The sequence below is a fragment of the Orbicella franksi genome, chromosome 10, assembly GCF_964199315.1.
Source record: "Orbicella franksi chromosome 10, jaOrbFran1.1, whole genome shotgun sequence".
Taxonomy (NCBI): Eukaryota; Metazoa; Cnidaria; class Anthozoa; order Scleractinia; family Merulinidae; genus Orbicella; species Orbicella franksi.
Window position 1 is genome coordinate 12,752,623 of NC_138154.1, and position 26,759 is coordinate 12,779,381.

The 26,759-nt window shown below is 37.6% G+C and overlaps 2 protein-coding genes across 4 annotated transcripts in view; both read left to right on the forward strand.

Annotated features, from left to right (window-relative positions):
- Nucleotides 1-1,360: 1,360 nt before the first annotated feature.
- LOC145499776 (very-long-chain 3-oxoacyl-CoA reductase-like) lies at nt 1,361-12,376 on the forward strand. 2 transcript variants are annotated; one of them, XR_014050984.1, is made up of 12 exons: nt 1,361-1,871; nt 3,552-3,598; nt 4,485-4,560; nt 5,104-5,214; nt 6,150-6,205; nt 6,393-6,437; nt 6,598-6,632; nt 7,402-7,483; nt 8,288-8,353; nt 9,087-9,236; nt 10,506-12,096; nt 12,147-12,376. XR_014050984.1 is itself a non-coding variant. In XM_081479304.1 (11 exons), the coding sequence occupies exons 1-11, from the start codon at nt 1,721-1,723 to the stop codon at nt 10,620-10,622; spliced, it is 936 nt and encodes a 311-aa protein (XP_081335430.1). In that variant the 5' UTR covers nt 1,361-1,720; the 3' UTR covers nt 10,623-12,376. The 2 variants fall into 2 exon arrangements, 1 of the variants encoding a protein (XP_081335430.1); XM_081479304.1 differs by having other exon boundaries at nt 10,506-12,376.
- A 720-nt stretch (nt 12,377-13,096) lies between these two features.
- LOC145499457 (uncharacterized) overlaps nt 13,097-26,759 on the forward strand; it is a 21,840-nt gene continuing 8,177 nt past the window's right edge. Inside the window, exons 1-6 of one of the 2 annotated variants that reach the window (XM_081478972.1) lie at nt 13,310-13,385; nt 14,202-14,349; nt 16,028-16,312; nt 18,766-19,134; nt 23,442-23,590; nt 26,109-26,274. In XM_081478972.1, the coding sequence (XP_081335098.1) occupies nt 14,256-14,349; nt 16,028-16,312; nt 18,766-19,134; nt 23,442-23,590; nt 26,109-26,274 (1,063 nt within the window). In that variant the 5' untranslated portion in view covers nt 13,310-13,385; nt 14,202-14,255. Of the gene's footprint in view, nt 13,386-14,201; nt 14,350-16,027; nt 16,313-18,765; nt 19,135-23,441; nt 23,591-26,108; nt 26,275-26,759 lie in introns of both variants that reach the window. The other variant, XM_081478973.1, reaches the window with a different exon arrangement.

The following is a 26,759-nucleotide window of genomic DNA, read 5'->3' on the forward strand; positions in this document are numbered from 1 at the left end:
CAGCCATTGTCTCCAGAGCTAACAAGCGAATACTGCAGACTGGTTTTGGCTTGATGCAATTCATTCTGGGAAGAATATATTTTTCAGCGTACACAGTATATGCTAAGGCGGTTATGGAGGTTGTTTGGAGACTTAAATATAGAAAAACTATTAGACTGCAGGTGCCGACTTGTACCTTGTGATAAGATGCTAAGTGAATCGTCGTTGTTCTTGTGGATAGGTTCTCTGAAGGGGTTACTTGCCATTCTAACAAGGAAGGGAACATGATCGACATAATCAAGTTGTCGTGAAGAAGAGAGATTTCTCTGAGTCTTCGCGACTCCTTCGTGAAAATCATCGACAAAACGGCCATCAGGTAGTAAACAAAGGCTACGCTTAGTAAAAATAAATACCACATTTCAGAGGACAGACAAACAGGGATATCTTGCCAATTCTCGCTGATTTCTTGAATGCGTGACGCGCTATATTTCATCATGGTTGCTACGCCACTTCGGGTTGACTAGTCCATCTTTAATTTTCATGGACTCCGCAGAGACTGGTCTGCCGATGAATGAAATCAGTCGACTACCCGCTGTGCTTTAAATTCTTTCAGTCCTTGGACCACAAACAGGTCACTGACGGTTGTAATCGCGAGAATCCTTGCATACGTTTATGTATTTTCAAGACTTCTAGCAGCAAGTTCAACAAGGGCCCATTTTGTGATCCTCGCATATATGTTTTCCTTCGTCTGCGGGATCATATTTCTAGCCTTTTGAGTTCATGATTAATTTAATCACTAAATTCAAGCATCGCCAGTTTTGAAGTAGTTATATACAAGGCTACCTGCCCTCATGATTCCACGTTTAACACTGGTACGAGTACATTATACACATAGTCCCCGGGACGAGAATTAAATCACAAAATTTAAACAAATGAGCGAATACTCTAAAAATTGAAAATGTTGAATACAGTGAAGCGTTGGGACCTTCACTAGTGTCCGCTTAATACAGGGGGTCCGCTCAAAACGGGTTCCTGTGTGTTGTCCGATAATAGTTAATTATTAACCCTTTTGTAACACAGTGTAACACTGTGTAAGATCAAAGGCTAGCCAAAATTGCTCAGAGTACAATGTTCAGTCCTGGTTCAGTCAGTCAACGCATCAATGTGGAATAATCTTCTTAGCTTTAAAACAACATCGCTCTCGACTTCCATCGCACGATGGTTGACTCGGGCTGCGCCCCCGTCAGCTATCACGCGATAAAAATCTCAAGCTCATAGTCTAATTGCTTGATATTGATAGTAAGTAGCGTAACCAATCAGAGAACGCCATTCGTGATAGAACGCTAGTAGATTTATACTAAAACTCGATCTGTCGACGTAATGAAGGCGCGAACAAAGAAAATAGAGGGAGAATAGCGTTGTTTTCGATTGTCACGGAACCAATCAGCTCTAGCTTTGATTCGTCCTTCTATCGTGTATGGAAGACAAGAATTGGGCGCGTCATAGCCTGCTAACAGAGCTATCTTGCTTCGCCACTTGTTCTCGCGGCTTCGCCCCTTTGTGAACGCGCGCTCAAGCCAAGCTACGCAGGCTTGGCTCGTCACGCATTTTTCCTTCCCGGTAGGATTGCGTGACAAGCCCAAAAAACGTCTGCGAAGGCTGCTGACCAAAAGATAAGCGGGCTCTGTCTATCTCGCTGGGTTCGTCTGCGTCTGTCCGTCCTTGTTCTAACTGTAAGACAATGGAGTGGAACTTTCTCTCCTGTGTTGGCGCTGTGTTTCTAGGCTACTGTTCTTTAAATCTTGTTCTGCAAATTCTTCATGGAATAAGAGCGTTTGTTCTTCCAGCCCTTGGCATGAGGAAGAATTTGAAGAAGTTAGGCGAATGGGCAGGTAAGGGATGGCGCGCTCCATTGTGCAAAGTTCAGTTCGATTATTTTTTCTTGTCATTGCAAACTTTTCGTCGCCTTTTCCAAGTTAGTCTCCTTATTATGCATTGTATAGTCTTCTGATAAAGTTGAAGATCCCCAGCAATTCGATCTATTTTATTTAAATAAGGTTATTTGTAAGCCCGGAAAATTTGGCTTCTTGTGCAAAAATTATGCTAGGTGTGGATTGCTCAACACTCAACGCACAGGTGTACAAAAGCTTTCATTTGTTTATGGAGCTGATTTCACTGGAGACCAGGATAATTTTTGGTTTGTTTTAGAGTATTATAGGATCTGGTGGATGAATTAAAAACAACATTACCTCGCCTTGAGAAGGACTTTGGTAAAACTCGTGACGGTCAAAACATGGTTTTGTCCGTGACGGTCTGTTTATCGGAAACGTGTGGTTTGCGTGACAAACAAACCCACAGATTTGTAACGTTTACAGTATGCAGGCTATGTATCGTAAATGCCCGCAGCATTAAAATACATTATCAGAATTCTAGAATCTGGTGAATGACGTAAAACCAACATCACACACAGCAGTTTATTTCAGTTAGATTGGACGTGATAGTTCAAATCCATGAGGGTTACAAATCAACTCTGATGGTTTGTAGAGTTAAAGAAGAATGCAACAAAAGTGAGCAGTTGTGAGCATGCAAGCGTGTCATGAGAAGCCGCAAGCCACAAGTAGTGTGGGCTTTAGACAAGTCTTAGATCTGAGACTGTTTTTGCTCTTGGAATCCTAGATATAGGCTGAATTTATATTCAGTAGCTAATAATCCTTCTGAGATGACTTAAATCCATCTGAGATGGATCAATCATCTAATTTAGTTTCATAATGTTTTTGCACAATTTTATGGTGCCTAAATAAAGGCTGTCTGTCTGCATAAATGCCATGTTTCCAGTGTTAAGTCCAGTATGTGGAAGAATTTGTTATCAATTAATTTGTCTCTCAGTGCACTGTAGAAGTTGTTTAGAAGATGTGCTAACAGCGAATCAGTCAAAGATGAATTTTATACCATAATTGGTCATAACTGGTGCTTTTGGGTACACGCCAGACGCGAATACAACTTCACCTGTCTAACCTCGCCCCCTACCCCCCATACAATGTTGAAAACTACTACCTTCAATTTCTTCTGATTTTCAAAATTGTATTGGGTGGGGAGGGGGAAGAGCAACGTGTTTTTAAAAGGAAAGCGGCACTTTTTTCAAACTTCAGTGGTAAAACACAAATAACTAGTTAATTTATATTTAATTTAAGTGTCCCAGGGACTTTTGTCCATAATTGTAGATGTCTCAGATAGATGAATAGCCCAATTTACAGTTGTGTGCTTAGTTACCTGGTCTGTGAATGCAAGCGATGCTGGAGGTGACCTTGCCTTGATACAGATCTCTTGGCTTTCTCATTTAAATTCCAACAATTTAGCATAAGAACAACTTGATTTACTTTACACAACAAAAGCAGTGAGGTCTTCATCAAAACAAGGTCACCTGCAGCCTCGTTACCATTCAAAGGCCAGGTCACTGAGAAAACAACTTTAAAATGGTCTATTATCTGTCTGGCCATTCATCAGATGCCTAATTCAGTCATTGCTGAGTGCGATCGGGTGATAAGTTGTATTATTTTATTTATGTTCTGTAGTCATCACAGGCTGCACAGATGGAATAGGAAAAGCTTACACTAATGAGGTAATCAGGCTAAAATCACAAGTTACAAACAGGTTACATGAGCACATGCTCCAGTATTTTATTGTACATCATGTATCACAGTGACGTAGCAGGATGACAGTAAAGCAGACTACTTGTATAAGTTCAAGTTTCAAGTGTTCTTGTCCTTGAAATCTTATTCAAGGCTAGTGCCTTGCCTCACCTAAACCTAATTCAGTATAAGCAATAGATTATGATCTTGATCTAAGAGAACACATCCCCGTGCCCCATGATATTTTTTTCAATGTATTTTAAGCTTTGCACCCCCCTCCCTTTGAAAGCTATTTTTCCCATGATCAGGTAGGCAATGCCCAAACTGCCATACTGTTAGAAATGATTGAAAATTGACCTCATGCTCTGTGCTCGTTCGATTTTGAAATTACTTGTGTGATTGCTCCCTGAATTGTACTCCACTCAGTCCAATTACTAAATAACTAGATGTACTTATTTAATTTAATAGTAAATAGGGGATATTACATGGTGTCAAAAAATGTGAATTCAGATTTTTTGGGTGGTAAAAACAATATTTTACCAGTAAGCGCAGCAAGTGAGTAAAAGCCATCGTGTGATTTTATTTTTATTTTATAAAAATATACAAAATGACTGTTTGCACAAAAAAAAAAACTGAAAAAGTGGGAAATGAGGTCATTAATTAATATACATCGTACACTGTAGGTCTTCACTAGTAACTGGATATGGAAATTGCTCCATTTGGGTCTCTGATGTGCATGACTAGCTTCATATGATTTTAATTTTTTTACAAGTGGTGTATTTTCTAGAAAAACATTGATGCCTAATGTAATAATTAAACTTATAACAACAGTTTTACATGTATTAATTTTATTAACTCCTTTTATGGTGATTCCAGCTCGCAAGACAAGGCTTGAAGTTGGTCCTTATCAGCCGTACCAAGGAAAAGTTAGAATCTCTTGCAGGAGAACTGAGTAAGAAAAATATGGTTCACTGTTAAAATTTGTTGCTTTGCAGTGCCGTCATTATTTCGATGCTGAAATAGAGTGGATTATGCTAATTTGTATTTAATGATTTAATAAAGAAAGTGATTTCTTTTTATATCAGGGTGAATCAGACATGTAAAGTATAAAATAATGCTTATTAAATAAATAAATTGTTTGTGAAATGTTATGTTATTTTATTTTATTACAAAGGAAAATCAGTCAAATGTAAGGTGAATACCACAAATTCTTACATATTTTGATCCCCATTTGATTGGCCATGGCACTTTTAACAAGTCACTGTCAAATCAAAGCGTTCCCACTGTCATAAGATTTGTGCAGCACTTGATAAGAATTTTGACCGGTACAAATTTTATACTCAGGGTGTTATGACTTCAGGGACAAAAAAGCTTCAAAACCTTCATTAGTAAGAAATAAACTGAAAACAGTTTCACTTGTAACATGTATATTATTCATGCAGACTAGCACAGCTCCATATAATTATTTAATTAATATGTGTGTTTCAATTTGCAGAGGAAGCATATGGTACAGAAAGTAAGATAATTGTAATGGACTTTACTGGTGGAGCTGATATCTATGATGGTTTAGGAGAGAAACTTGCTGGTCTTGATATTGGTATACTAGGTGAGTACTTTTGTCGTAAGCTCTGACAGTTCTTTTAGTGGGAACAGTAGTCTATTACAGTCAAATCTCTCCTAATGGCAACCTTTCTACAATGGCCATCTCAGTTCAAATGGCTGTACTTTCTTTTGTCCCGATGGACTGGATGATCCTTTAACATTTACTCTCATCTTAACATAACATAAAACCTTTATTAATTTTTATCACGATAAGAATTAAAGCTACAAAGCTTGTGGGGTCGTGTATACTACTTAAAATATGTTAATTAAAATATATATATAAAATACTTAATACAGAGCTAAGATCAAAGTATCAATCTTATAGGCTTAAAATATTTTACAAGTTTCTAAAAATACACATAGTCACTATCGATCTATATCAGGTTGTGGATGCAGTTGAACTGTTGAAAAGAAAGTCTTTAAAATACTCCTTGGTAATAAGTAGTCTTTTAGTTTCCTTGAACTTTAAATTATCAATTTTATCATAATGATTACAATTAACTAAATTCCAGAGGGCTGACCTGTTGAAAGGCTAGTGGGTCTCTCATTAATTTGTTAAATCATCTGGGCATTGAAGCTACCTTCTGACCACGTAATGAGTAAGAACTTTCTCAATTTCTAAAGATACTCCTAGAAAGGCAATTTGGGAGGATGTCATTATTTGTGTCATAGAACAGTTTAACTATTTCCACTACAAACATTGGTCACCTCTCCACAATGGCTGCTTTCCTTTGTCTCTAAGGTGGCTGTTGTGGAGAGGTTACCACACCAAACTCAAGATTGAGCAGTCCAGGTTGCATTATATTGGAGCTCTGGCTGCTGCATTGTGCCATTGAGAAATACACTTTAAATTATAAGTTTACTTTATCAGGGCTTCTCATTACTCCACTCTCCATGAATTGAATATAAATTACACTTATTTCATTTTTTTTTTTACAGTGAATAATGTTGGAGTCTCTCATTACCCAGAATTTTTTGGCAACATGAAACAAGAGGTAATCAATGTACACTACACACAAATTCATTTTGGTATTTAATTGATATTTTTATTAATGAAAGCCATTTATTCTCTCATCTTTTCCTTTTAATTGCTTACTGAAGTGCAATGTACATTTATTTAATAATTATTGCCACATTTTGTGGTTATCTTTTCAACTGGTGCTTGACATGTTCTTTTACTAGGATGCATGGAAGATGATGAATGTCAATGCTCTTTCTGTGACCATGGTGAGCCTTCCTAAATAACCATGTGAACTATTAATAATAATCATAATTAATTACATGTATGACTACATGTAATTTATTTCAACTTGTCATTGCATTTGTGGGTTTTTTGTCCTATTTTTAAAAATAATTTGTTCCAACCTGTTTGCTTTTCCTTTGCAAGATGACTCGCATAATCCTACCCGAGATGGCTGCTAGGTAAGATTGTGTTTTTAAGTAACGTGTTTTTTGTAGCAAAGATGGTTCACTCTACCATGGTGCAATGCTGTATAGTGTTGAGAGGGGCGGGGCTAGGAGGGTTTCAGTAATTACTTTATGGCATCCCATTCTATTAGGGGGCTACATCTTATAGTATTTGTGATCTGGAAATCAGATTGAATGAGAAGTACATTTGTCAAACCTTGACCATGTACATTCATGTACACAAAGTGTGATACAGTGTACATTATACTGTTCTCATGTTGTGGCTTTGAGTGACACTTCAACTTTGTCTGAGTCACTTTGCCCTAAAAGCACCTGACAAGCCATTCGGGTTTTATTGTTAGTGGTTTAACATATGATTTTAGTTTGAAGTCAGTTTTATAACCTAGTGATGAGGGTGATTTCTAGCTTCCTTTGTTTCATGTTAACATTAGACTAGTGAATGAGGAGCAAAATAAAGAAAAGTCTAACTAGCTTGGGACAAAAAAAGAAAATCAAACCAAGAGCAAGTCTAAAGCACAGTATATGTGTCGATGCAGCTGTATGTGCAATTTGCATATTGACTTAATTTGTACTGGATTACATGGATTGGAGGTCTAATTTCATACTAGTCAGGAGGAAGAGTTTTTTAGATAAGTTATTATGTGATACTTACAGTATGGTTGATTATCATTCATGTGATGTGCCTTAAGAGCTGTGGCCTTAAAGAAAGAGTTCTTTGCATGTACATGTCCTGATCATTCTGTTCTCATCATTGACGTTTCAGAGGACGAGGCCTGATTGTAAATGTTGCCTCTGCTGCCGGCTTGACTCCTACTCCACTTCTGTCAATGTATTCTGGAACCAAGGTTTGAACTTTGATGTAAAATATCAAACATGAAAGAACATTTAAGATGACATGTTTGACAACATTTCGTAGTAAATTAGAGTATTTTTGACAAATGATGAGGTGTTTGGAAATGTGGTCAAACAAGTCTGTCCAGTATTCGATATACTAAAATTTAGGAGAAATAAGATAATTTTTATTGTAATAATCAGTGTACTAATAAGATCAGATATCCAAACACTGTCATGTTCTGATTTCCTTTGTTTAAAGTTGACGAATTTTTAATGAGTTTGAGAGGTTAAAATTCTGAAATATCCTGGTGTACATATCAAATACCCAAGTGGCTGGTCAACCCCAGCTGAACACTTGGTTACACATACATGTATTAAGCATTTTGATGATAATTTGTAAAATGTACGTACAATAGTACATGTGTTCCGTATACTGCAAATTACATCACAAAATAGCCCAAACTTGATCGAAATCCTCTTCACAGACACTTTGAAAACGCCAAGAAACGTCCGTCATTTTGTTAACAAGAGCACGCTGCTACGCTACTCACTATCAATCACAGAATAGATAGTGAGAAGCGTAGCCAATCAGAGCATGGCATTCATTATAGAACGCTGGTAGATTTATACTAAACCTTGATGGAAACACTGCACATGTTTTCTATTTCTTAATACTATTTAATTTAATAATGGTGACCTAGGAATGTGTTGCATTATTAATTTAATTAATTCAGTTGATTACCTTCCAGAATGATATGGAGGTACCCATTGTTGTGTTATTAATATCTATTTTTATTGTCCAATGCTTTGTTCAGGTATTTGTAGATTTCTTTAGTAGATGTCTCAATGCCGAGTATTCATCAAAGGGAGTCATTGTTCAGGTACTTAATAAAATTAACATGAATTGCATGATATTCTTAATTACTTATTAACTTCTACATTAATTCCAGAATCATGTGTCTGTGTAACACCAGGTGAGAAATTAGGCTGAATAATTTAGTATCTTAAATGACCATTAATAAAACGATCCTTAACAATAATGTATTTTAGCCTTTGAATACTCAATCCTGACCTTGGACGATGATAAGTCACACACACAAAAAAAATTACATGCGAAGTCAATCCTTACTCATTTTAATATATGGCTTTTTTTAAAGCGAGTGAATTAGTTCCATTTTGTTTAGTTTTCATGTGACGTTGTTCATTCTGTTATGGGATCACAAGTCCGGGGAGGGGGGGGGGGGAGGGGAGGTCGTAGGCCCCATCTTTGTTCAGAATGTGATATCAAGGTGTGATATGGATGGCCTCTTTTATATTTCTGTTTTCTTTTACTGGTTCTTGGTCAATAATATGCCATGTACACCCCTCTGGTCTATGTCACAGCTGACTCTGAACTGATGTTCCCAAACAGCAAATGCTAATTGTCTTTGTTGTTCTTTAAGGATATATTGTAAGATCCTCAAAGAATCTTGGCAAAGGTCGTAGCAAAAAAAAAAAAAAAAAAAAAATTGACAGGGCCAGTAATGAGATACGGGTGATGGTAAGGGACATACTAGAATGCATATTGCCGTGGACATAAGTTGCCCTTACTCTTGGTTCTGTTGTGGTTTTCAGTGTGTGTTACCTTATTACGTGGCCACTAAAATGAGCAGGATCAGGAATCCAAACGTCTTTGCTCCAGGACCAACCACTTATGTTCGTCAGGCCCTGGGGACAGTTGGAGTGGAATCCAGGACTATGGGTTGTTGGAGCCACGCCCTTCAGGTATGTGTGTGAATCTAGAACCTGGCACTTCTCTGCTTTCCTCTATTCGCCTTGCCTAACCTAACCTCCTCCCTTACCGTCCTGTCCCTAATACCATCCGTTCCTTTCTGTCCGGTCACGTCCCCCACTGTTCCGCTTCTTACCGTGATCTCCCTTTCCTTCTCGTCCCTTACTGTCCTGTCCCGTCCCTTTAAGTCCCGTCCTGCCCTATTTTGTCCCGTCTCTTGCTTCCCTTTCTGTCCCGCCCCTTACCGTCTCTTTCCGTCCCGTCCTGACCTGTCCCGTTCTGTCCTTTCGAGTGATTTTCTGTGCTACGTCAGTTATCTGAGATGTTCAACAGCTGAATCTCGCCATCTCAAACTTGGTTATCTTAAACTCTTGAAATCGTACTATTTTCTCCTGGATTTACTTTTTAGTTATATTGACTTTTTGCTGTCCCGAACCCCCGCTAGCTCATTTTTCGCTACTATTTTTCGTTTCTCTTGACACTGCTAGACTGTTCACAGCCCTCTATTTTCTCGTATTTTTATTCCATTGTTGAACGCGCGCAAAGAATCTGCGAGAGAACTGGACGCCAGCGCAAAACGGAAATTTTGCCTTCACTACACAACCGAACACACTCAAAGGTTGAGGCATGGGCGCGTTGGTCAGCCAGGCCCAAGACATGTTTTATTTGCGAGAATACGCTCACAACAAAGTGGATAAGAGATAGATCAAGTAACGCCCTACATGCGCCAAAGCCGGACACGTAAACCCCAAAAACCTCCTGTTAGGAAAAATGGGGACCGTGTACCCCCGACCAAATGCAGTGGCGCCACCTTTGGGGTTTTAAGGTCGACCTATAAACAACAGAATGAAAAAACAAATCATATGACGCTAATTACACAATAAAAATGAACCTTATGGGAAAGTGCTAGTGGCAAGGCTGACCGTAGAATGTCACGAGTTTCTCAACCGTCTCTTTTTACAAACGTATTACCCATGAGCCTTCGCGTACTACTCTCCCACCCAGTCCTCTGTTCCGTGTCGGCAAAATATTAATTTATGTCAATACCGATTATCACAGATTACATGACTTGACTGGGTGGGGGGTGGGGACCGCCCCCCGCACCCACTCCCCACCCTCGCGTGCTTCGCGCTCGCTTCGCTCGCTTTTTCTTTCGTGTGCGTAAACATAGAGAGGCTGTGAACAGTGTAGACACTGCGAGATGGCGGAGTTCACCGTAGTTGAGTCAGTCTTATGTTCTTCTGTTTTAATCCTTTTCACAGAACTGGTTTATTTCACGCGTTCCTGATTGGTTGAGGGAGACACTGATGTGGAATGTCCAAACAGCAAGACGAAGAGCTGTCTTGAAACGACTCCGAGAGAAGGAACAAAAAGACTAGCGTATCATCTATCAAGAAAGAAAGAATGACTCTTACTTTATCAGTAATTTTAGCCTGTTCCAGGCTCTCGGTCAGTGTGGACGATTGAAAAAGCGGGCGGGCGACAAGCGGGGTCCATATGATCGCAGACGATCGCAGAATCGCAAAAAGCTCATAAAAAACTCAATAGCTGAAAGAAAGAAACCATTTATTCCTTAATACTAGTAGTAATCAGAGATTATGAGAGTGCGTTCGACGCTCTCACTTTAATATATATATATCGTGAATAAATGATTCCTTAATATTATTGAAGTAGTTTACAAGTCTGAAAAGCAAAAGGCCTATCCGCTTATAGCCATTCATATAAAGATTTTGTTTAAGTTGAAATTGTGTAAACAAACATTGTTCTACAAACACTGTTCCATTAAGGAATATCGTTGATCCTTTTTCCAGTTGGGCTTCCATTTTCCTTTTCCGTAACGCTCAAAGCAATAAAAGATTGCCCTGTGGCAAAAGCAACTTCTCGTCCTCGTCCGCCGTGTTGTTTCATATTCGCCTACGCCTATGTGAGCCTATGTACTTTAAGCAATACCGCTGAGCCAAAGGAATACAGGCAACAAAACATCGTCTGCGATCGTGCTTTTCCTGTTGTAGAGACATTCGTATCACGCAGCTTCTTCCATAAAATCTTCGCTGCTCAAACGATCAGCAGGCTCACCTTCTTCCATCCTGACTCCGCTGTTGTCTACGAGAAATGAGTGTTGCCAGCGTTGCCACAAACTAATAATACGGTGTTGTTTCTACGGAGTGTTGAATCATGGGATCGATTATGAATATTATGGGATAAGTTTCCATAATTGTCTCTCCATATGATCGCAGGGTATAGAACATGCTGGTTCTATTCGGCTGCGATCGTTTGCGATAGATCGCAGAGATCGCAATCGATCGCAAACGGTCGCAGATGCGTGTTTCCATATGATCGCAGAACCTACGATTCTGCGATGATCCGCGATCATATGGAAACCAGGCTTTAGCTCTGGGTCCATCGTCCCAACTGACCTGGAGACTGAAACAGGCTATTGTAATTTCCAAAGATGTACAGATTCGCGTATATCGTTTATGGACTAAGCGTGACTTCGCTATATTTTTCTGTTCGTTTTTTACCTGAATTCTTGGTCACCTGTAGGAAACACGATGGCCCACTTTAAAAGGGCACGAGTTCTCTGACTTTTTTCCATATCGTCTAATTTTCATGTTTTAATTTTGCTGGTGGAACGCTTGAACTTCTTCAGAACTCTTACGCGAAGAAAATGAGTGCATATCATGAACTTGTGAATTAGCACGACAGTTAGTAAAATGTGAGTGGGATGTAAAGTGAAATGGTTTTGTACTTGGTGCGTGTCAAGGTTCTTAAGGAGCCTAAGATGCCTTTTAGTCTCTCCCCAAGCCTCTTCCGAGTTTGAAACCAAGATGTCGCTTCGCTTGTTATAAATGCGTTCGCTCGCCAAAATACGCCTGCATTGCAGGTCACCACCAATGAACTAGTAATAACTTAAATCTAAAGCTCCGCGTGTGTTGGTCAGTGATTGAGTCGTAATATGCATTACTTTTTGCTGCGGAGCGAGCGTAGCGAGCGAGCAGCAACATAAACAGGATTTAAAAAGAATATATAAAAGGGGATCCAAATTCTCGAATTCATCACTTTTTACCAGAATGCATCGCATTTAACCAGAGTGCACTGCGCCACTTTTTACCAGAGTGCGTTGCGCCACGAACTACAGTTCAAGTGAAAGTGAAAGTTTGTAAATCTGGACGATTAATTGTGACATCTCAATTTTAAACTTAGTATGTCATTTCTCAGCAGTCTCGCCTACTTGGCCGAATTCTTAAATGAAGAGAAATCGTCGCTCCTGAAGCTCGCAGAATAATTAAAACAAACGAAAACCGTAGAACACGCTAATTTCATATATGCTGCGATCTATTTCTTAAATTCATGTTTGGCAAACATGAATTTAAGCTAGAGCTTTAGCATTTTCACACATCGCGATGGACCCGTCCTCGACACAGTCTGTCAACATTCTTAAGACATTTAATGCGTATCAATACAGAATTTATAAGTTAGATTTCTGCTCCTACAACTTCCACATCTTTCGATTTTCGAGATCTGGTAAAGGGGAGATTGATGTGTATCTTTTTATGTTCAAACATGGGTCAGATCACTATCTGCTATGAAAAAAAAAAAAAAACATACAATGTACAATGCTAAGGGACCAATCTTGCTATAGTAACCTTATCTCATTTTTATTGATGTATTGATTGATTGATTGATTGATTTTACTGTCGATTATCTCTCTGCTTGAAATTCTGGCCAAGCCTCAACCTCGTTCCCAGGGCTGGAAGACGAGAGACCCTGGGAACGAGGCTGGCCACCCCTGCCCCGAGCCTCGCTATAAAGTAGTTCAGGACAGTATAGGAATGCATACTTGACGTGCATACTAAGCAACCACGAAAAAGATGGAGGAACTAACCGGTAAGTGATGGTCTTTTTGTTTCAGTAAGGCGGAAGATAAAAAAAAAGAATAAGAAAGACCGACATGTGAAGAACCAGTGAAGATTTGGATCAATCGAAGCGAAGAGTGTCTTCAGGAATCAGATGAATCATCAATTTTTTGCACAACACCGAGATTTCTCAGTTCATTAGCCATATGAGGACATCGTGGTTTCTCTTCCTGTTGGTAGTGTTTTCATCTTCGTTGGGGACTGTTGATGGGTCCTTATCAAGCGGTAAGTTTCAAATTAAGAGTTTAACTATTTTTATTTAGTTCTCTTGCTTGATGTTTGAACACCTGTATGACAACTCAAGTCATTAGAGCTTATTTAAGACTTATTTATTGGGATCCCATCTTCTATTCACAGCATCCCTTTCCCCCTCCCCTCTCATGATTTTTTTTCTTCTTTTTCTTTTGTCTTAATTTTATTGTGTGGAGTGGGGGATGTGGGGTGGGGGGACAGGCAAGTGGGAGTCTGGGACCTAGAGGGTGGGCAGGAAGAGAAAGGGTCCACAAGAATTAGGAGATCCAAGAGGGCAGGAAGCAGGAGAGAAATGCAAAATGCTAATTTTTGACCTTGTATTTAGCATCTTCTGAGACTTTGTCTGTGCAAATGAGCAAACAAAAATCACACTAGGGCTAAAAACAATGGCTTAATATTGTGGTGAAATTTTATACCCATTTAAAGTTGTGACAATATGTCAAGTGGCATGAGTGCACAATTGTATGTGTTGTGTAAGCTGTCAGAAGACACAAGCAAGTTTGAGTATATGACTTGATATCTCAAATCTTAGACTTGCCACAAGTCGACTGCAAAAATGCGAAAGTAAGCGAGTCTCAAGACGATGAAAGCGAGGGATGAAATCGCGAGTCGACTTGATGCGCCTGCAGAATATTGAATTTAATTTGCATATTGTTGGCGCCAAAAAAAACTGGGTGTGATGTAAATATTTGACAGCCTGTGCCGCTTTTCTGTCTCAGAAGTTTCTGGGTCCAAGACAATGGCTTTGACCCCTTTCTCACGAAGGATCAACACTTGATCTTTCATTAGTGAAACCAAAGGGAAAATAGTGAGGCAAACTGTGTCTACAAGATCTCGCTCGCCATGTTTGTAAAAGTCCAATACAAAGGGAGTGATGGAATGGCAGACTTTTCCCTGAGACTGTCGGTGCAACTGTCAAGACATTGCGGCCGCCAACGTAAGCCTCTACAACTTTCCGTTGATTCTCTCGAATTTCCTTGAAACCAAGCTTAGCTAGACCGGCATTTATCACCTCTCACACATTCATTTTCCTCAGACTCCTACACCTCGAGAGCAATCGACATGTTGCACAGGATCAAGTTACTTGAAAAATGACATCAGAATATAGACCATTATCTGATTGGATATAGCCTTTGACACCCCCAACACACCACCGACCAGAAAACTGGTTGGTTAAAAATGGCGTGCTGTGAGCGAGAAAAGTCCCTTTACCACCGGACCACCTAATTATCTAATCTAGCAGAAATGGGCTTTGAGAAAGTCTGCTCAAATCTGTATCATCAAAGTCCATTTAAGAGCAAAAGGAATACCTACATGTAAGAATTGCCCAGCTAAATGACTATTGTAAAATGTGTTTTGAGTCTCTTAACTTACAGGGGCAGGAGAAGGATGGAAAAGGGCAGGAGGTGGGAGAGCACCTGGATAGGGAAAGTGGGAGGTTCTGACCCCATGACTCCCCTACTTTACATGTATTTGGGAGCAACAAAAGTTTTAACATGCAACAAACAAAAACACCAGATTTAAATCTTTTATATACCTTTATTTTGTCACTCAGTCAGACTTCACAGTAATGATAGGTACTTCAATTTCTCCTGGGTTGTCCGTTGTTATTTTCCTCTGACAACCAGGCCTTTAATTTTACTGGCAAATGGTTGTCCGGACTATTTTTCAGTCATCTTGGATGACCGAACAACTGCAAATTTTGAGTACTGTTAACATTTGAGAACTTATTTTATAATGGACACTTGCCATATACATCTGGACACTGGTCGAGTCATCAATCTTCCAGTCCGGGGAAAATGTTCGTAAAGGGACGTGTATACTCAAGTAGTTTAAGGCCTAGGACAGGAATGTAATTAAGTAGGATTGTGGTTGGGCAGCTATATCTCTTGTTATATTTGTTTTACCAAGCTGAACTTTTCCCTGATTATAAAACTCGACGTCCTGCCTTGCCTTAACATATTATTTTGACCACGTGACATGCATTTTGTTAAAATTTTGTAAATCAGCGAATTGGTGGTGAATTTCCATTCTATTGATCAATTAACGAGCGTTTGTGATACAAATTTAAATTATCTACCTTGCTACGTTTGGAATGATCTCCCTTGATTTTGTTTATAGAAGATATAAATGATTAAACATTGAATTTTGTTGAATTTTGTATGTAAAAAAAAGGACCTTTCACCCTATAAAATTTTTCTGTGAAAAGAGGGATGGTCATTCCAAACGTGAGAAGATGGAAATAATTGAACTGCATCTAAAACACGTTTTTGCAGGATGTTATTACTAAAAACCACCACCAATTCCATAAATAATGGCTATTTTCCCCTAAACATCACGTGACATGTCACGTGACCTGTCAGAAGTACTAATTCTACTTTAAAATGTTCAGGACGTCAAAACCTAACTGTGTGCTAAATTTGGTTTCATTACCATTTATACCTTCAGAAATATAACTAATACATTATTTTCACCAGTGAAAGCCTTTGACCCAGGCCTTAAACTACTTGAGGATATAGCATATTTAAAAATACAATAATTATTTTTGAAAATTTAATATTGAGAAATTAAATACCTTTTAATACAAAAAATATTCTCGTTACCTTTAATTTCAGTTTTGGATCTTAAACTTCAGCCAGAAAGACTAAACAATGTTTACTATGCACTGAGAGGCTCTACATTTGTTTTAAACTGTACCATTGTACTGGGTAATGTGCAGGCCTTAAATTTAACATGGCAACACAATGGGAAATGGTTAGATCATGAAGTAGAACAAGTTGACGGTGCAACGGTGCAGTTGAAACTGTCTAACACAAGCAGAATTAACAATGGATTGTATTGGTGTGGTCCAAAACTTGGTAATACATCGCAAGGAGTTTACATATCTCTTACAGTGGCAGGTAATTGAATTAACATTTTATTTAGTAAGTATGAATAAATTAACTTTGCATGGACCCAAGGCTGTTGTCTAAGAAAAATTACAAGGAGCCTAAAGGTTCTTAACCATGAAATCCTGGGTGTAAAGTAATATGAAAAAAGTAAGTTTTTACAGTCTGCACTTAAAGGCAAAAATTAGTAGCCTGTGGCATGCAGGCTTTTCTAGAGCACAGCCTGGGGACCCTAATGTTGTAAAAGCTTGATAATAAACTGACCTCTCTTTATAGTCCAGTCAAACATGTCTGTCAGAGACCAGGCATTGTAATAAGTTGAAGGTTGCAGTATTAAATTGTATCAATTGGATATACAGGTGTAGTAAGATCACAGAAACAAGACACTTTGGCATCCCATTCATGAAGCTTTAAAATTTTATCCTTAGCAAGGGGAGAGTCTGTCTAAATTTGGCCTGAAGAACACCCCAATTTGCCCAAAATCAGGGTGCAAAGAAAACCAGATTTCAAGCTTTCCATTTGGGCAAATTGTAACTATCATATGTACAATCATTTTCACTAGCCCCCCAAACCCCACCTCCCCCCAAAACTATTACCAGTTTAAACTTTTTTTTTTAATAGTGTCAGTGAGTGTTAATGTTGTTAATTTAAAAACTGTTTTACTTCTGTGGAATTGATAGATGTAAGAGCATTAAATTTAATTGGAAACAAATTGAAACAGTAAATTGGTTATTCTGATCTATGTTTAATCATCAGTGAAAACTGTTTTATGGTCAGGAAAATTCAGGGTTTTTTTTCTGGCAGAAGCTCTTCCTGGTGATGAAATTGCTGCATCTCTGACTCTTGCAGGACTTTAATTGAATTTGTTTTCAACAATGCAAGTCTGTGTGATATCATTTGTTAGTAACAAAATGTTATATTGATTTCATTTTATTAACTAATAACATGCCATCTGACATGGTTCGGACAAAAATAACAAATTATGCGGAAATTTTCAGCAGAAATATGTGTTGATTATGTGGAAAACACACTGATTTGTGCTGAAATTTCTATAGTCAACGAAATTGATGATAAAGTCTGAGCAACAGTGAAACAAAAAGTACTTCAAAGTCTTACCCACAATTTTAGCTAGAGCTTTACTCGCTGTAATAGAATGCACATCGTGTTTCCAACTTTGACATATGCTCATCTTCTAATGGTATTTGTTGACAGATATTTCTTCACTTTTGCAATTTTTGCCATAGCATTTTTGCTTATTTTGCATGGCCACTTTACATGCAGAATTCATTGTTACATTTGTAGAACATCGGTAGCTTAGTAGCCAGGCATTTTCAATGGAACTGGTTTCCAGGCTCTTTGCCTGACCGGGATGGGTGGAGAGCGTTTTTGAATGGCCTTAGGTGTCCTGCGGGGCACGATGAGAAATGAGATTACCTAAATTAGGTTAGAATACCTGGAGTTAAAAATTGGTCCCAAGATAAATGGCCTGTTTTTGTTGCTGTTTTGGGAGAAAAACTACTTTTAAATGATCAATCTTTTCAGAGTTTTTGCTTGTAGGGTTGTAAGGCAGCTGCTTTATTGCTAATATGGAGCATTTTTTTTCATCTGTTTTATGTGGAAAAAAGCTCCAATTGCATGTGGAAGATGTGGATGTTAGCAAATTATGTGGATCCACACCGCTGCATCCTGTCAGATGCCCTGTAATAATATTTAGTTTTCCTCTTAAAAATAAGCATCATACACATGCTTGCACAGTGGTTACATGTAGATTTAATTTGCTTTCAATTTGTTGTTTGTTTTGTCGCGCAGTGGCCTCATGGTTAGTGTGCTTGTCTGTGGATTTAATGGTCCATGTTCAAGCCCTGGCCAGGGATAATGTGGTGTGTTCTATACAAAACACTAAACTCTCACAGTCTCTCCCTCCACCCAGGTGTATAAATTGGTACCAGTGAATGTAATGCTAGGAGTTACCCTGTGATAGACTAGAATCCCATCCAGGGGGAGTAGAAATACTCCTAGTCGCTTCATGCTATGGAAACTGGGATAAGCTCGGGCCTGATGGGCCACTTGGCTTGTATGCAGACTTTGTGTAACAATTTGTTAATCAGCAGATGGCAGGGACTTGCCTTTTTTATGATCCTGACTTGAAGATAATAATTTATAACTTATAATTACAGTGTATATTATTAAATACATACATGTATTATATAAAATTTGGATGCTCAAAACGTTCATTTTCACTTTCATTAAAATAATACACAAATGTAATTTAACTGTGCATTTTAACATGTTAATTACGGTTAAGCAAATCAAACAGTAGAATCCAGGCAAGTAATTCATTCCAACTTTCTTTCCTTTAACCCATTAATACAAGATAAGTTCTATTTAACTTATTCACCGTATAATTTTTCATTTTACAGTCATGCAATAGTTCTTGTTTTAAAGGATTTTTTCTTGCTCCCCAGATCCCCCGAGTCGTCCACGTAATTTGAGATATAGTGTGGTTGGTACCTTTGACCCTGACAGAGAGTATCGTGTATTTTGGTCGGCATCAAGTTTTACCGGAGGTCTGCCAGTCAATTACTCAATTAAGTTGTGTCTGAATGACTCCACTGAAAATAAAAGCAGCTGCAAATGGAAATTCACTGACCCAGATTGCAGACCTGCAAATGTTCTAAGGACAGATAAAGATTTCCGCTGTGTGTTACAAAAGCCTGGAGATTTTGTTTCTCCATGTCGGAAAGCCTGTAACTATACAATATCTGTAGTTGCTGAAAATGCTGTTGGAAGTGTGACAAGCTGGCAATATCTGCCCTTTGTTAATAGTTTCTCAGGTAAAAATTTGTGTTTTGTGTGTGTGCAACATGACGGCAGATAATTCATGGTAGGCCACATATAATCACCTTCCCCTTTACTCCTTAAATGCTAACCGCAGCAAACAGCAGTAATTAAATGTTAACCGCAAGCAAACAGTAGTAAATAAATGCCAACTCCAATTAAACACGATATTTAAATGCTAACTGCAAGCAAACGGCAGTAAATAGAAGTAAACTGCAGGGAGACTATATGGGTGGCCTACCATGAATTATATCCCAACATGACGGCCATTCTCCGGCCAGGTAATACAGGTTGACCGAGGCATGTAGCCTTCGTTTGCTCAAGTTGAACATGGGCTCAAGTTTAGAGCTCATCGAATTCATGTTTTGTTTTTGAAGTTGACTGCTGCCCGGGTACTTGTTTTCAGTTGGATTGTAGGCTCAAACCAGGCTAACTTATTATTATCGGGATCAGCTCCATTTTTAGGCTGGACTAAATTTGCAAGTGATAGATCCTTATGACAGTCAATACAAAGTATATTTCCTTGGTTTATTGCTTTTAAGTTCATTGAAAATTAACCCACATTTGTGTGCTAGCATGCAGCAGCATGGGCCTTTGTATTGTCCTTCCCTCAAAGAAGCCTTAAACTACGGTGTAGGTGTTCAAAGATTAGCCCCTTTTCTGCTTAAAAAAAAACAAACAAATAAACAAACAATTACAACAACAACAAACTAAAGCCAACAAAAAAAACTAAGAAACAAAATGCACAAATAAAAGAATTATGATTGAATGTAGCTGCTTTGCCACTTATAAGGTGAATTTGAATTTGCATCCAAAGTGCATTACAATTTCAAATACAATAGTATTATTATATTAATACTGTATTGAATAAATGCACATGACTTGTATCTGTGAAGTTCTTCTTTGTTAAACATGAGAGATACTAACAGTAAAAACCATTTTGTTCAGTTTGGGACGTGCTCTCTCTGGTGTGAGTAATTTCGATCCTCTGATTCAAAGATTTTCTTAGTGCAATAAAGGAATGAAGATGTTTGTAATAACTCAAGTCCTAAGGACAGAACCATCAATATCAGAATAGCCCTCAACTTGCTATGCTGAATTTTAAAGGCGAGGAGACATAAAATGAAGTGTGGATTTTGTCAACCCGTGATAGAATTTGGTTCATTATTGATAGTGCTTTACCTCTGAAGTACTACAGTTTATGTACATGTCCATGTATATAACACACTCATATTTGGTGGAACTCGTTACTTTATCATTCTTAAGAAGCATTCAAATCAGCTCAAGTGTTACACCTAGATAATCTCAATGATTGTTTGTAATTGAATGATAGTTGCAAAATTTATGCTGTCACACAACATACAAACTTCTCATAATCTTTTTGATCTGATTTTATATCACGAGTTGGCTGGAAGGAAATTTTGATTTGCTATCAAAACGAGGAGTTCAGTAATTATTTATATCCAAGGTAGCCACATGCAGTACTCGACTGCCAATTTCACATGGACAAAACTGGCTGTTAGTTGGTCAAAGGTCCAAGCTAGAATAACATCGAAACAAATGTATATTTTATTTTATAAGGCATTTTTAGTCAGGTGAAAGCCAACTTTAGGTTTACCCTCTTATTTCCTGTCAATGCTCAGTCACGTGCAATGGTCAATACCGCAGACACGTAATAAAGGCTCAACCTTCTTTCCACTATGTCGATATCAAAAGGAAAAGATATGTCGGATATCAGTGAGTTATCAATGAACAGAAAATGTGGACAGAGCGTTACTACAGATGACAGAAGAACATTTACTGAAGTTTTAGGTGCTGATAAAGACAAAGTGCCTCAAGATCAAACTCTAGGAAACAACAACAAAGATGCCATGTTGGACTGCAAAAGTGGCTTTCATCATAATGAAGATAAATGTACTTAATTGTCATTTTTATGTGACCTCTATCATGATTATTACATTTGCTATGTTTTTGCTCAACAGAGTTCATTATCAGCTGTTATTTTTCTAATAGTGCCATTAGTTTTGTCACTTTTGTGCATATATTACAGTTGCGTGTTGTGTGCAGGAATGTTTGTTTGGTATCAGACAACGTGGTGTCAGGTGAATGTTATGTATTGGACAAAGCAGCACTATGTATACAACAAAAGAGTGACGAATCAGCGTTGTGTCACTTGTGTGTGCAACAAAATGATGTTGAAAAGGAAATAAACTATGTAGAAGAATTCAGGCTTCATTATGCGATTTGTTAATTGTAATAGTTAACAATCGTCAAGGTGATATTATGTACTTTGGTGAAAATTCTGGAAAACAATGTGTTGCTATGAGTTTGAGTACTTTGAATTATAATAAGTTAAATGGAATACATAGCTGTAATGACCTGGTACAAATAATGGAGATGGATAATAAAAAAATAATAATCTTTACCCTTGGCAGTGTTTATAGCACAAAGGTTAACTAGTGGGGCAGAGCAAACAGCTGATAAATATTGTTTTGGACAAGTGTATTTAAAGCAAATAGAATTACTTCAATGGTTGCTATGTCTGAGAAAAATTACCAGCTTAATTATAGTGAAAGCTACCCTCTGGTAGTCTAAATCATTGTGATTCAATAACTGAGGGATATCAGTGCTGACAGTATGTCTATAGACAGGGCTTTTGAATCACTCTTGTCACAAAATTATTCTTCATTTATTCTAGCAGTAGAGGTTATTGGTGTCAGTATCCGTCATACTGATAATGGGAGTTATAAGATATTTGATTCTCATGCAAGAGACAATTATGGTAGTCTAAGCCATCCCTTAGGTACATGTGTACTACAGTATTAGAAGTACCATCCAATCAGAGCTTAGTACAGTATTTCCAGACTATACACTCACTTGGTGACGAACTCAGAGGAGAGCAGATTAGTACGTATGAAATAACCCCAGTAAACAGTGTGAGAGAAGAACACAACTGCTCTTGTACACAATGCTGTTCTGTAGGGCTTTATATAATGTGTTACTCAGTGGCAACGCCTTAAGTATAATTTTAAATTACCAAATGTGACAGTGAACTTAAGTGACGTCACAATTCAAATCAACTTCAGTATGATTACCGTAGCTTTCACTTTCATCTATTGGTCGGTTTCATGATTTCTTTGAGACATGCATCTATTAGCATGTACATGTACATCTCACACATGCTATTTCTAGGACCGCTGTGATTAACACGTGTAGCAGCACATTTTTAGCTACAGCCCCACTTGCGATCTTAGATCGTCTTGTTAGGTTTTAATTGTCTATATTGCACTGTAGCTTTGTGGAAAACATATACAGAGGTTTCTCATACAATAAAAATCCAGAATATAGACCATCAAAATTGGAGTGATTTTTTGTATAATTATAAAGAACCTATTTTCTTTGCCAGGCTGAACAGGTTCTTCTTTTTTGGGGTATTTAAATACCAAATTCCAGCCTGTAGGTTCTTAAATCACTAGGTTCATACAGTATATATGTGGGTTTTTACTGTATTGTAAAATAACTCACAATAATTTATGGTTCACTTTCAGTGTTATATCACACTCATTCCTTTTACTGCCCAGGTGTAATTTAACTTTGTGATCGAACTGGCACTGTCTTTTTAACTTGACTTGATTTCTCCCAAGCACTTATTAAAGATGATTTCCTGTCTGTACTGCACAGTCTCCGCACCCTAATGTTTACAAACATAAAAAAGCCTCACTCGATAGAATGCGATCTTGATGCTATTCGTTATGAACCACATACCTTATGTTTGAGGCCTTTCAAATTCTTTTTCCAAGTGCTTCATTGACTTTTACAGCTGAAAACTTGTTTCGTCATGTGATGTGAGAAAAAGCAAAACATAAAGCTTCGCATCGTTTCGCATCCATAATGGCGGTTGACATGAAACTTTGAATTTACTTCATGTATAAATAGTTTTGAAATGTTCACATTTTGTGACCTCATGCATGAAACAAAACAAAAAAACGTAACCAAACTCTCGAGAGTGTGCAGTACGGACTGGAAATCATCTTTAAGCCATGAAAATTGTGTTCATGTTGATGAGTTCGTAGTACAAATAATAAATCTCTGTAAAACTGTTGCAACTGTAGTGCTTTGCACTTGTCACTTACCTTACTCCCTATTAGTCTTGTTACAATTGTCTATAGTTATTAGTACTACATGTACATTTATGTTCTAAATATCTACATAGTAATCTGTGCGGTTCAGCTGCTGGCTATTTTTGATTGTCATTCAATCATAAAACTAACCTTTATTTTGTTTTTGACTTTTTAACTTACAGCTACCCCTTGGCCTCCATCAAATTTCACAGTTGTTACTACTGATAAGCAGAAGGAGTTACGGGTTAGCTGGAGACCAAAGCTTGCATGGAGGTTCACAGAGACAGAATATACCATTCTGTATCATGCAAAAAATGACATGGAAAATGAGGTTTGTTGTTACTGCATTCAGTACATTTACATGTAACTCCTTTGCACATGGCCTAGCTTATTTTGTTTTGTTTTGTCTTTTGTTTCGTTTTTAAGAGCTAGCCTGCAGTAAGTTGCCAAAAACTCTGAAATCTCGTTCCTTGACTCACAACAACAACAACAGCAGCTTTATTTATCCCTTATTTTTTATAAATTAAATTATGACTCTTTCCTTACTGTGCAAGCTTGATGAAACAAGCAACTCTCAAGAGTTCTGTTTTGCACAGTCTACTGTAGATTTTGATGGTTTTGAAAACAATGGAAATGAGCAGAAGTAAAGAACCAATGTCTCAACAACAACATCAACAACTTTATTTGTACTCAACGTAGAACTTACAAATTAGATGAACAAAAATAAGTTAAAATAAAAAGAGTTCAAATACCGTAAGTTAAAATAAAAATAAAAACCTCTCGATTGAGCCATGTATTTGCCAGCTAGGCGTGCGCAATTTAACCAGAAGTCAGATATTTGCAGACTCTTTCCAGGGTCACTCATTACCTCACCTCTGGTCAAGGAGAGTTCATTAAGACTCTGGGTGTTGCTAAAAACTACTTTAGGTTAACTACCAACAAATATACACTTAAAAACCTACTTGATTTGAATTGGCTAAGAGCAGTGTACTCCCATCTAATGTAACTACATGTAACTTGTTTCTTACAGCTGTAGATACATCCCCGCTCTTGTAAATCCCAAAGTCGACTTTCGTCATACATTTGTGTTTGAGGAGCAGTCACTGAAGCACTAAGTCTTGTTATGTCTCAATTTGCATGTTAGTGCATGATTTGATAAGCAGCCAACACAGATAGCAATAGATGTTTCCACACGACTGTTCATTTTGAATATCGACTGTAATCTGACAGAAGGGATCAAAAAAAAAAATTTTTTTTATTTATTTTAATTAATTGCTACTTACACTGCTTACAATACAATATTAATGTAGTTACTTACACTAATTACGAAAAACTTATTACTTACGCCACTTACGATACTAACACTTACTCTGTATAATACGCATACTCACGCTACTAACAATACTAATACTTACACTGCTTACAATACAACATAATTAGATTACTTGCACTACTTGCAATTCTAGCATGGCAAGATCATACCAGTTTACTCCTGTCACTAATGTAAATTCTGAATTGCAAATTACAGAAAATATGCATGGTATATATGCGCCTTGTTTCTTTTCCTTTCATTTTTATTTTCGTTTTCAGGGGACTAGGGTCAAGTTGTCAAGAGATTACAAAAGAGGCAACAGAGGCTCCCACTTTTTTTAAAATGATTGTAGTTGTATTTTTTCCATTTCATAGATATGTTTTAAATACAGTAAGAAATCATTTAGTTTTGGAGAACATTTTTTTCTGTCTACATAGCCAAATGTAATATTTAGCACTTAAGCAGCAGAAGTTAATTTGGAGTTTATGTTTAGAGCTATCCGGCCTTAGGCCCAGTGCTGTATCAGGCTCTAAAGGTGTCTCTTCGGCAATAACTTGGCAAGACTGTAGGCATACTTTAAAATTGTTCCAAAAATATTGAGTTTTTGGGCAAGCCCAAAATAAATGTGCAAATTTCTCTGTTTCTCTTTCACAGAAAGTGCATTTCTCGCTATCGACGAGACCAATTTTTTTCAAGAAGTTGTTTGTTGATATTCTCCTATGAAGAAATTTAAAACTGAAAGTTATAAGTTTTGTGTTCTTTGTACATTGAAAAGCCATTTGGTAAACCTCTTTCCAGTTGAGCTCTTGTTTTGTTGTGAGAGTGACGTCTTCCTGCCACTTTTGTTGACTTTGGTTGGGTGGTTCACTTTTTCCTGATACAAGTTTCTTATATACTAGTCTACTAGGTTTTTTGCTTTTTAAAAATTTTGACAAGAAACTTTCATGTTTAATAGAGGTTCTGATGTTATGGGGTATATATCTTTGAAGAGGTTTTATTGAAGAAATGATTCCAAGAAAGGTTAAAGGTCGGGCTGTCAGGTCATGTTGCACAGAGTAGAAGGCAGCCACTCAAATAAAAAGGCTGAGAAAACGGAAAGCAATAATTAAAACAGGCCAGCCAAAAAAATTGAAAAGTTCAAATTTTGTCTTGAACACACACATGCACTAAAAGTAAGATATTGTCACTAACTTCATTTTCATGATGTAATCTTCATCATAATCTACTTTACATGTGCTTTTAAATTTAGTGTGAAAAATTGCATTTCTAGCAAAATTAAGATCAACTTGTAGCATCATAGCACCCAATAATCCATTTTTTTTTTTGTGAAGGGGGAGGGGGGGAAGGGAAAATTTAATGGCAGAGTGTTAAACTGATAACACAATCATGGTTAAGTCATTCATAATAAATTATTCAAACCCCAGCCAAATTACAGACAGCCGGAGTACACCTAACCCTTAGACTAAACCTATGCCTAGAGAAAAACATTCTTAAAAACATTCATTTATTTAGCATTTTTGTTCCCTTTCATGTGTAGACCAAGGTTGTCCGAAACAAAACAAGATTTACCTTGCTGACGAGTTTGGAGGTATTCATGGAATATTATGTGTACTTGACGGTCAGATTTCTCAGTGGAGGAGGAAAGTCTAAGAGTGCTCCAAGCGAAGTGCAAGGACCACGCATTGTGAAAACACCAGCTGGGGGTATGTCTTCTGTGCAATATTATGGTGTCAAATAATAATTAGTTCGATATTGTCAATATTCAAATTATATTTATCTTATTAACCAAGTACAGTAGCAAATATTGGACAGGCAAGGGAGCAATCTGACTGGATTGATTTCAGTTATACGTTCTCTGAACTAAGTCGTTTAATAATGTATCATTATTACATGACTTGTATACATAGTGGTTTTGAATGTGTAGTCTATAATCTTGGACGTGCAAGTAGACACCCATGGAACCCTGATGTATGTTTCAGAGAGGCTTCAACTGACTGCTGCACCTTTCAATAACAAATAAACTCAGTCTGCGCAGTCAACAGTACTGTTTTTTTTTTTTCTTTTTTGCTGCCCTAAATACGGACACTTTTGCTTGTCCTTGTGGTGTCCATATTATTACATGTAACTGGGTTCTACAGCTGTGGTTTATTTTTGAGCAAGAAAATAGTTATTTATTATTGTAACTGTA

Coding starts and splice junctions, on each gene's coding strand:
- LOC145499776 (XM_081479304.1), top strand. CDS start 1,721: ATGGAGTGGAACTTTCTCTCCTGTGTTGGCGCTGTGTTTCTAGGCTAC. Junction 6,206..6,392: donor TTGGCAACATGAAACAAGAG/GTAATCAATGTA, acceptor TTCTTTTACTAG/GATGCATGGAAGATGATGAA. Junction 6,438..6,597: donor ATGCTCTTTCTGTGACCATG/GTGAGCCTTCCT, acceptor TTCCTTTGCAAG/ATGACTCGCATAATCCTACC.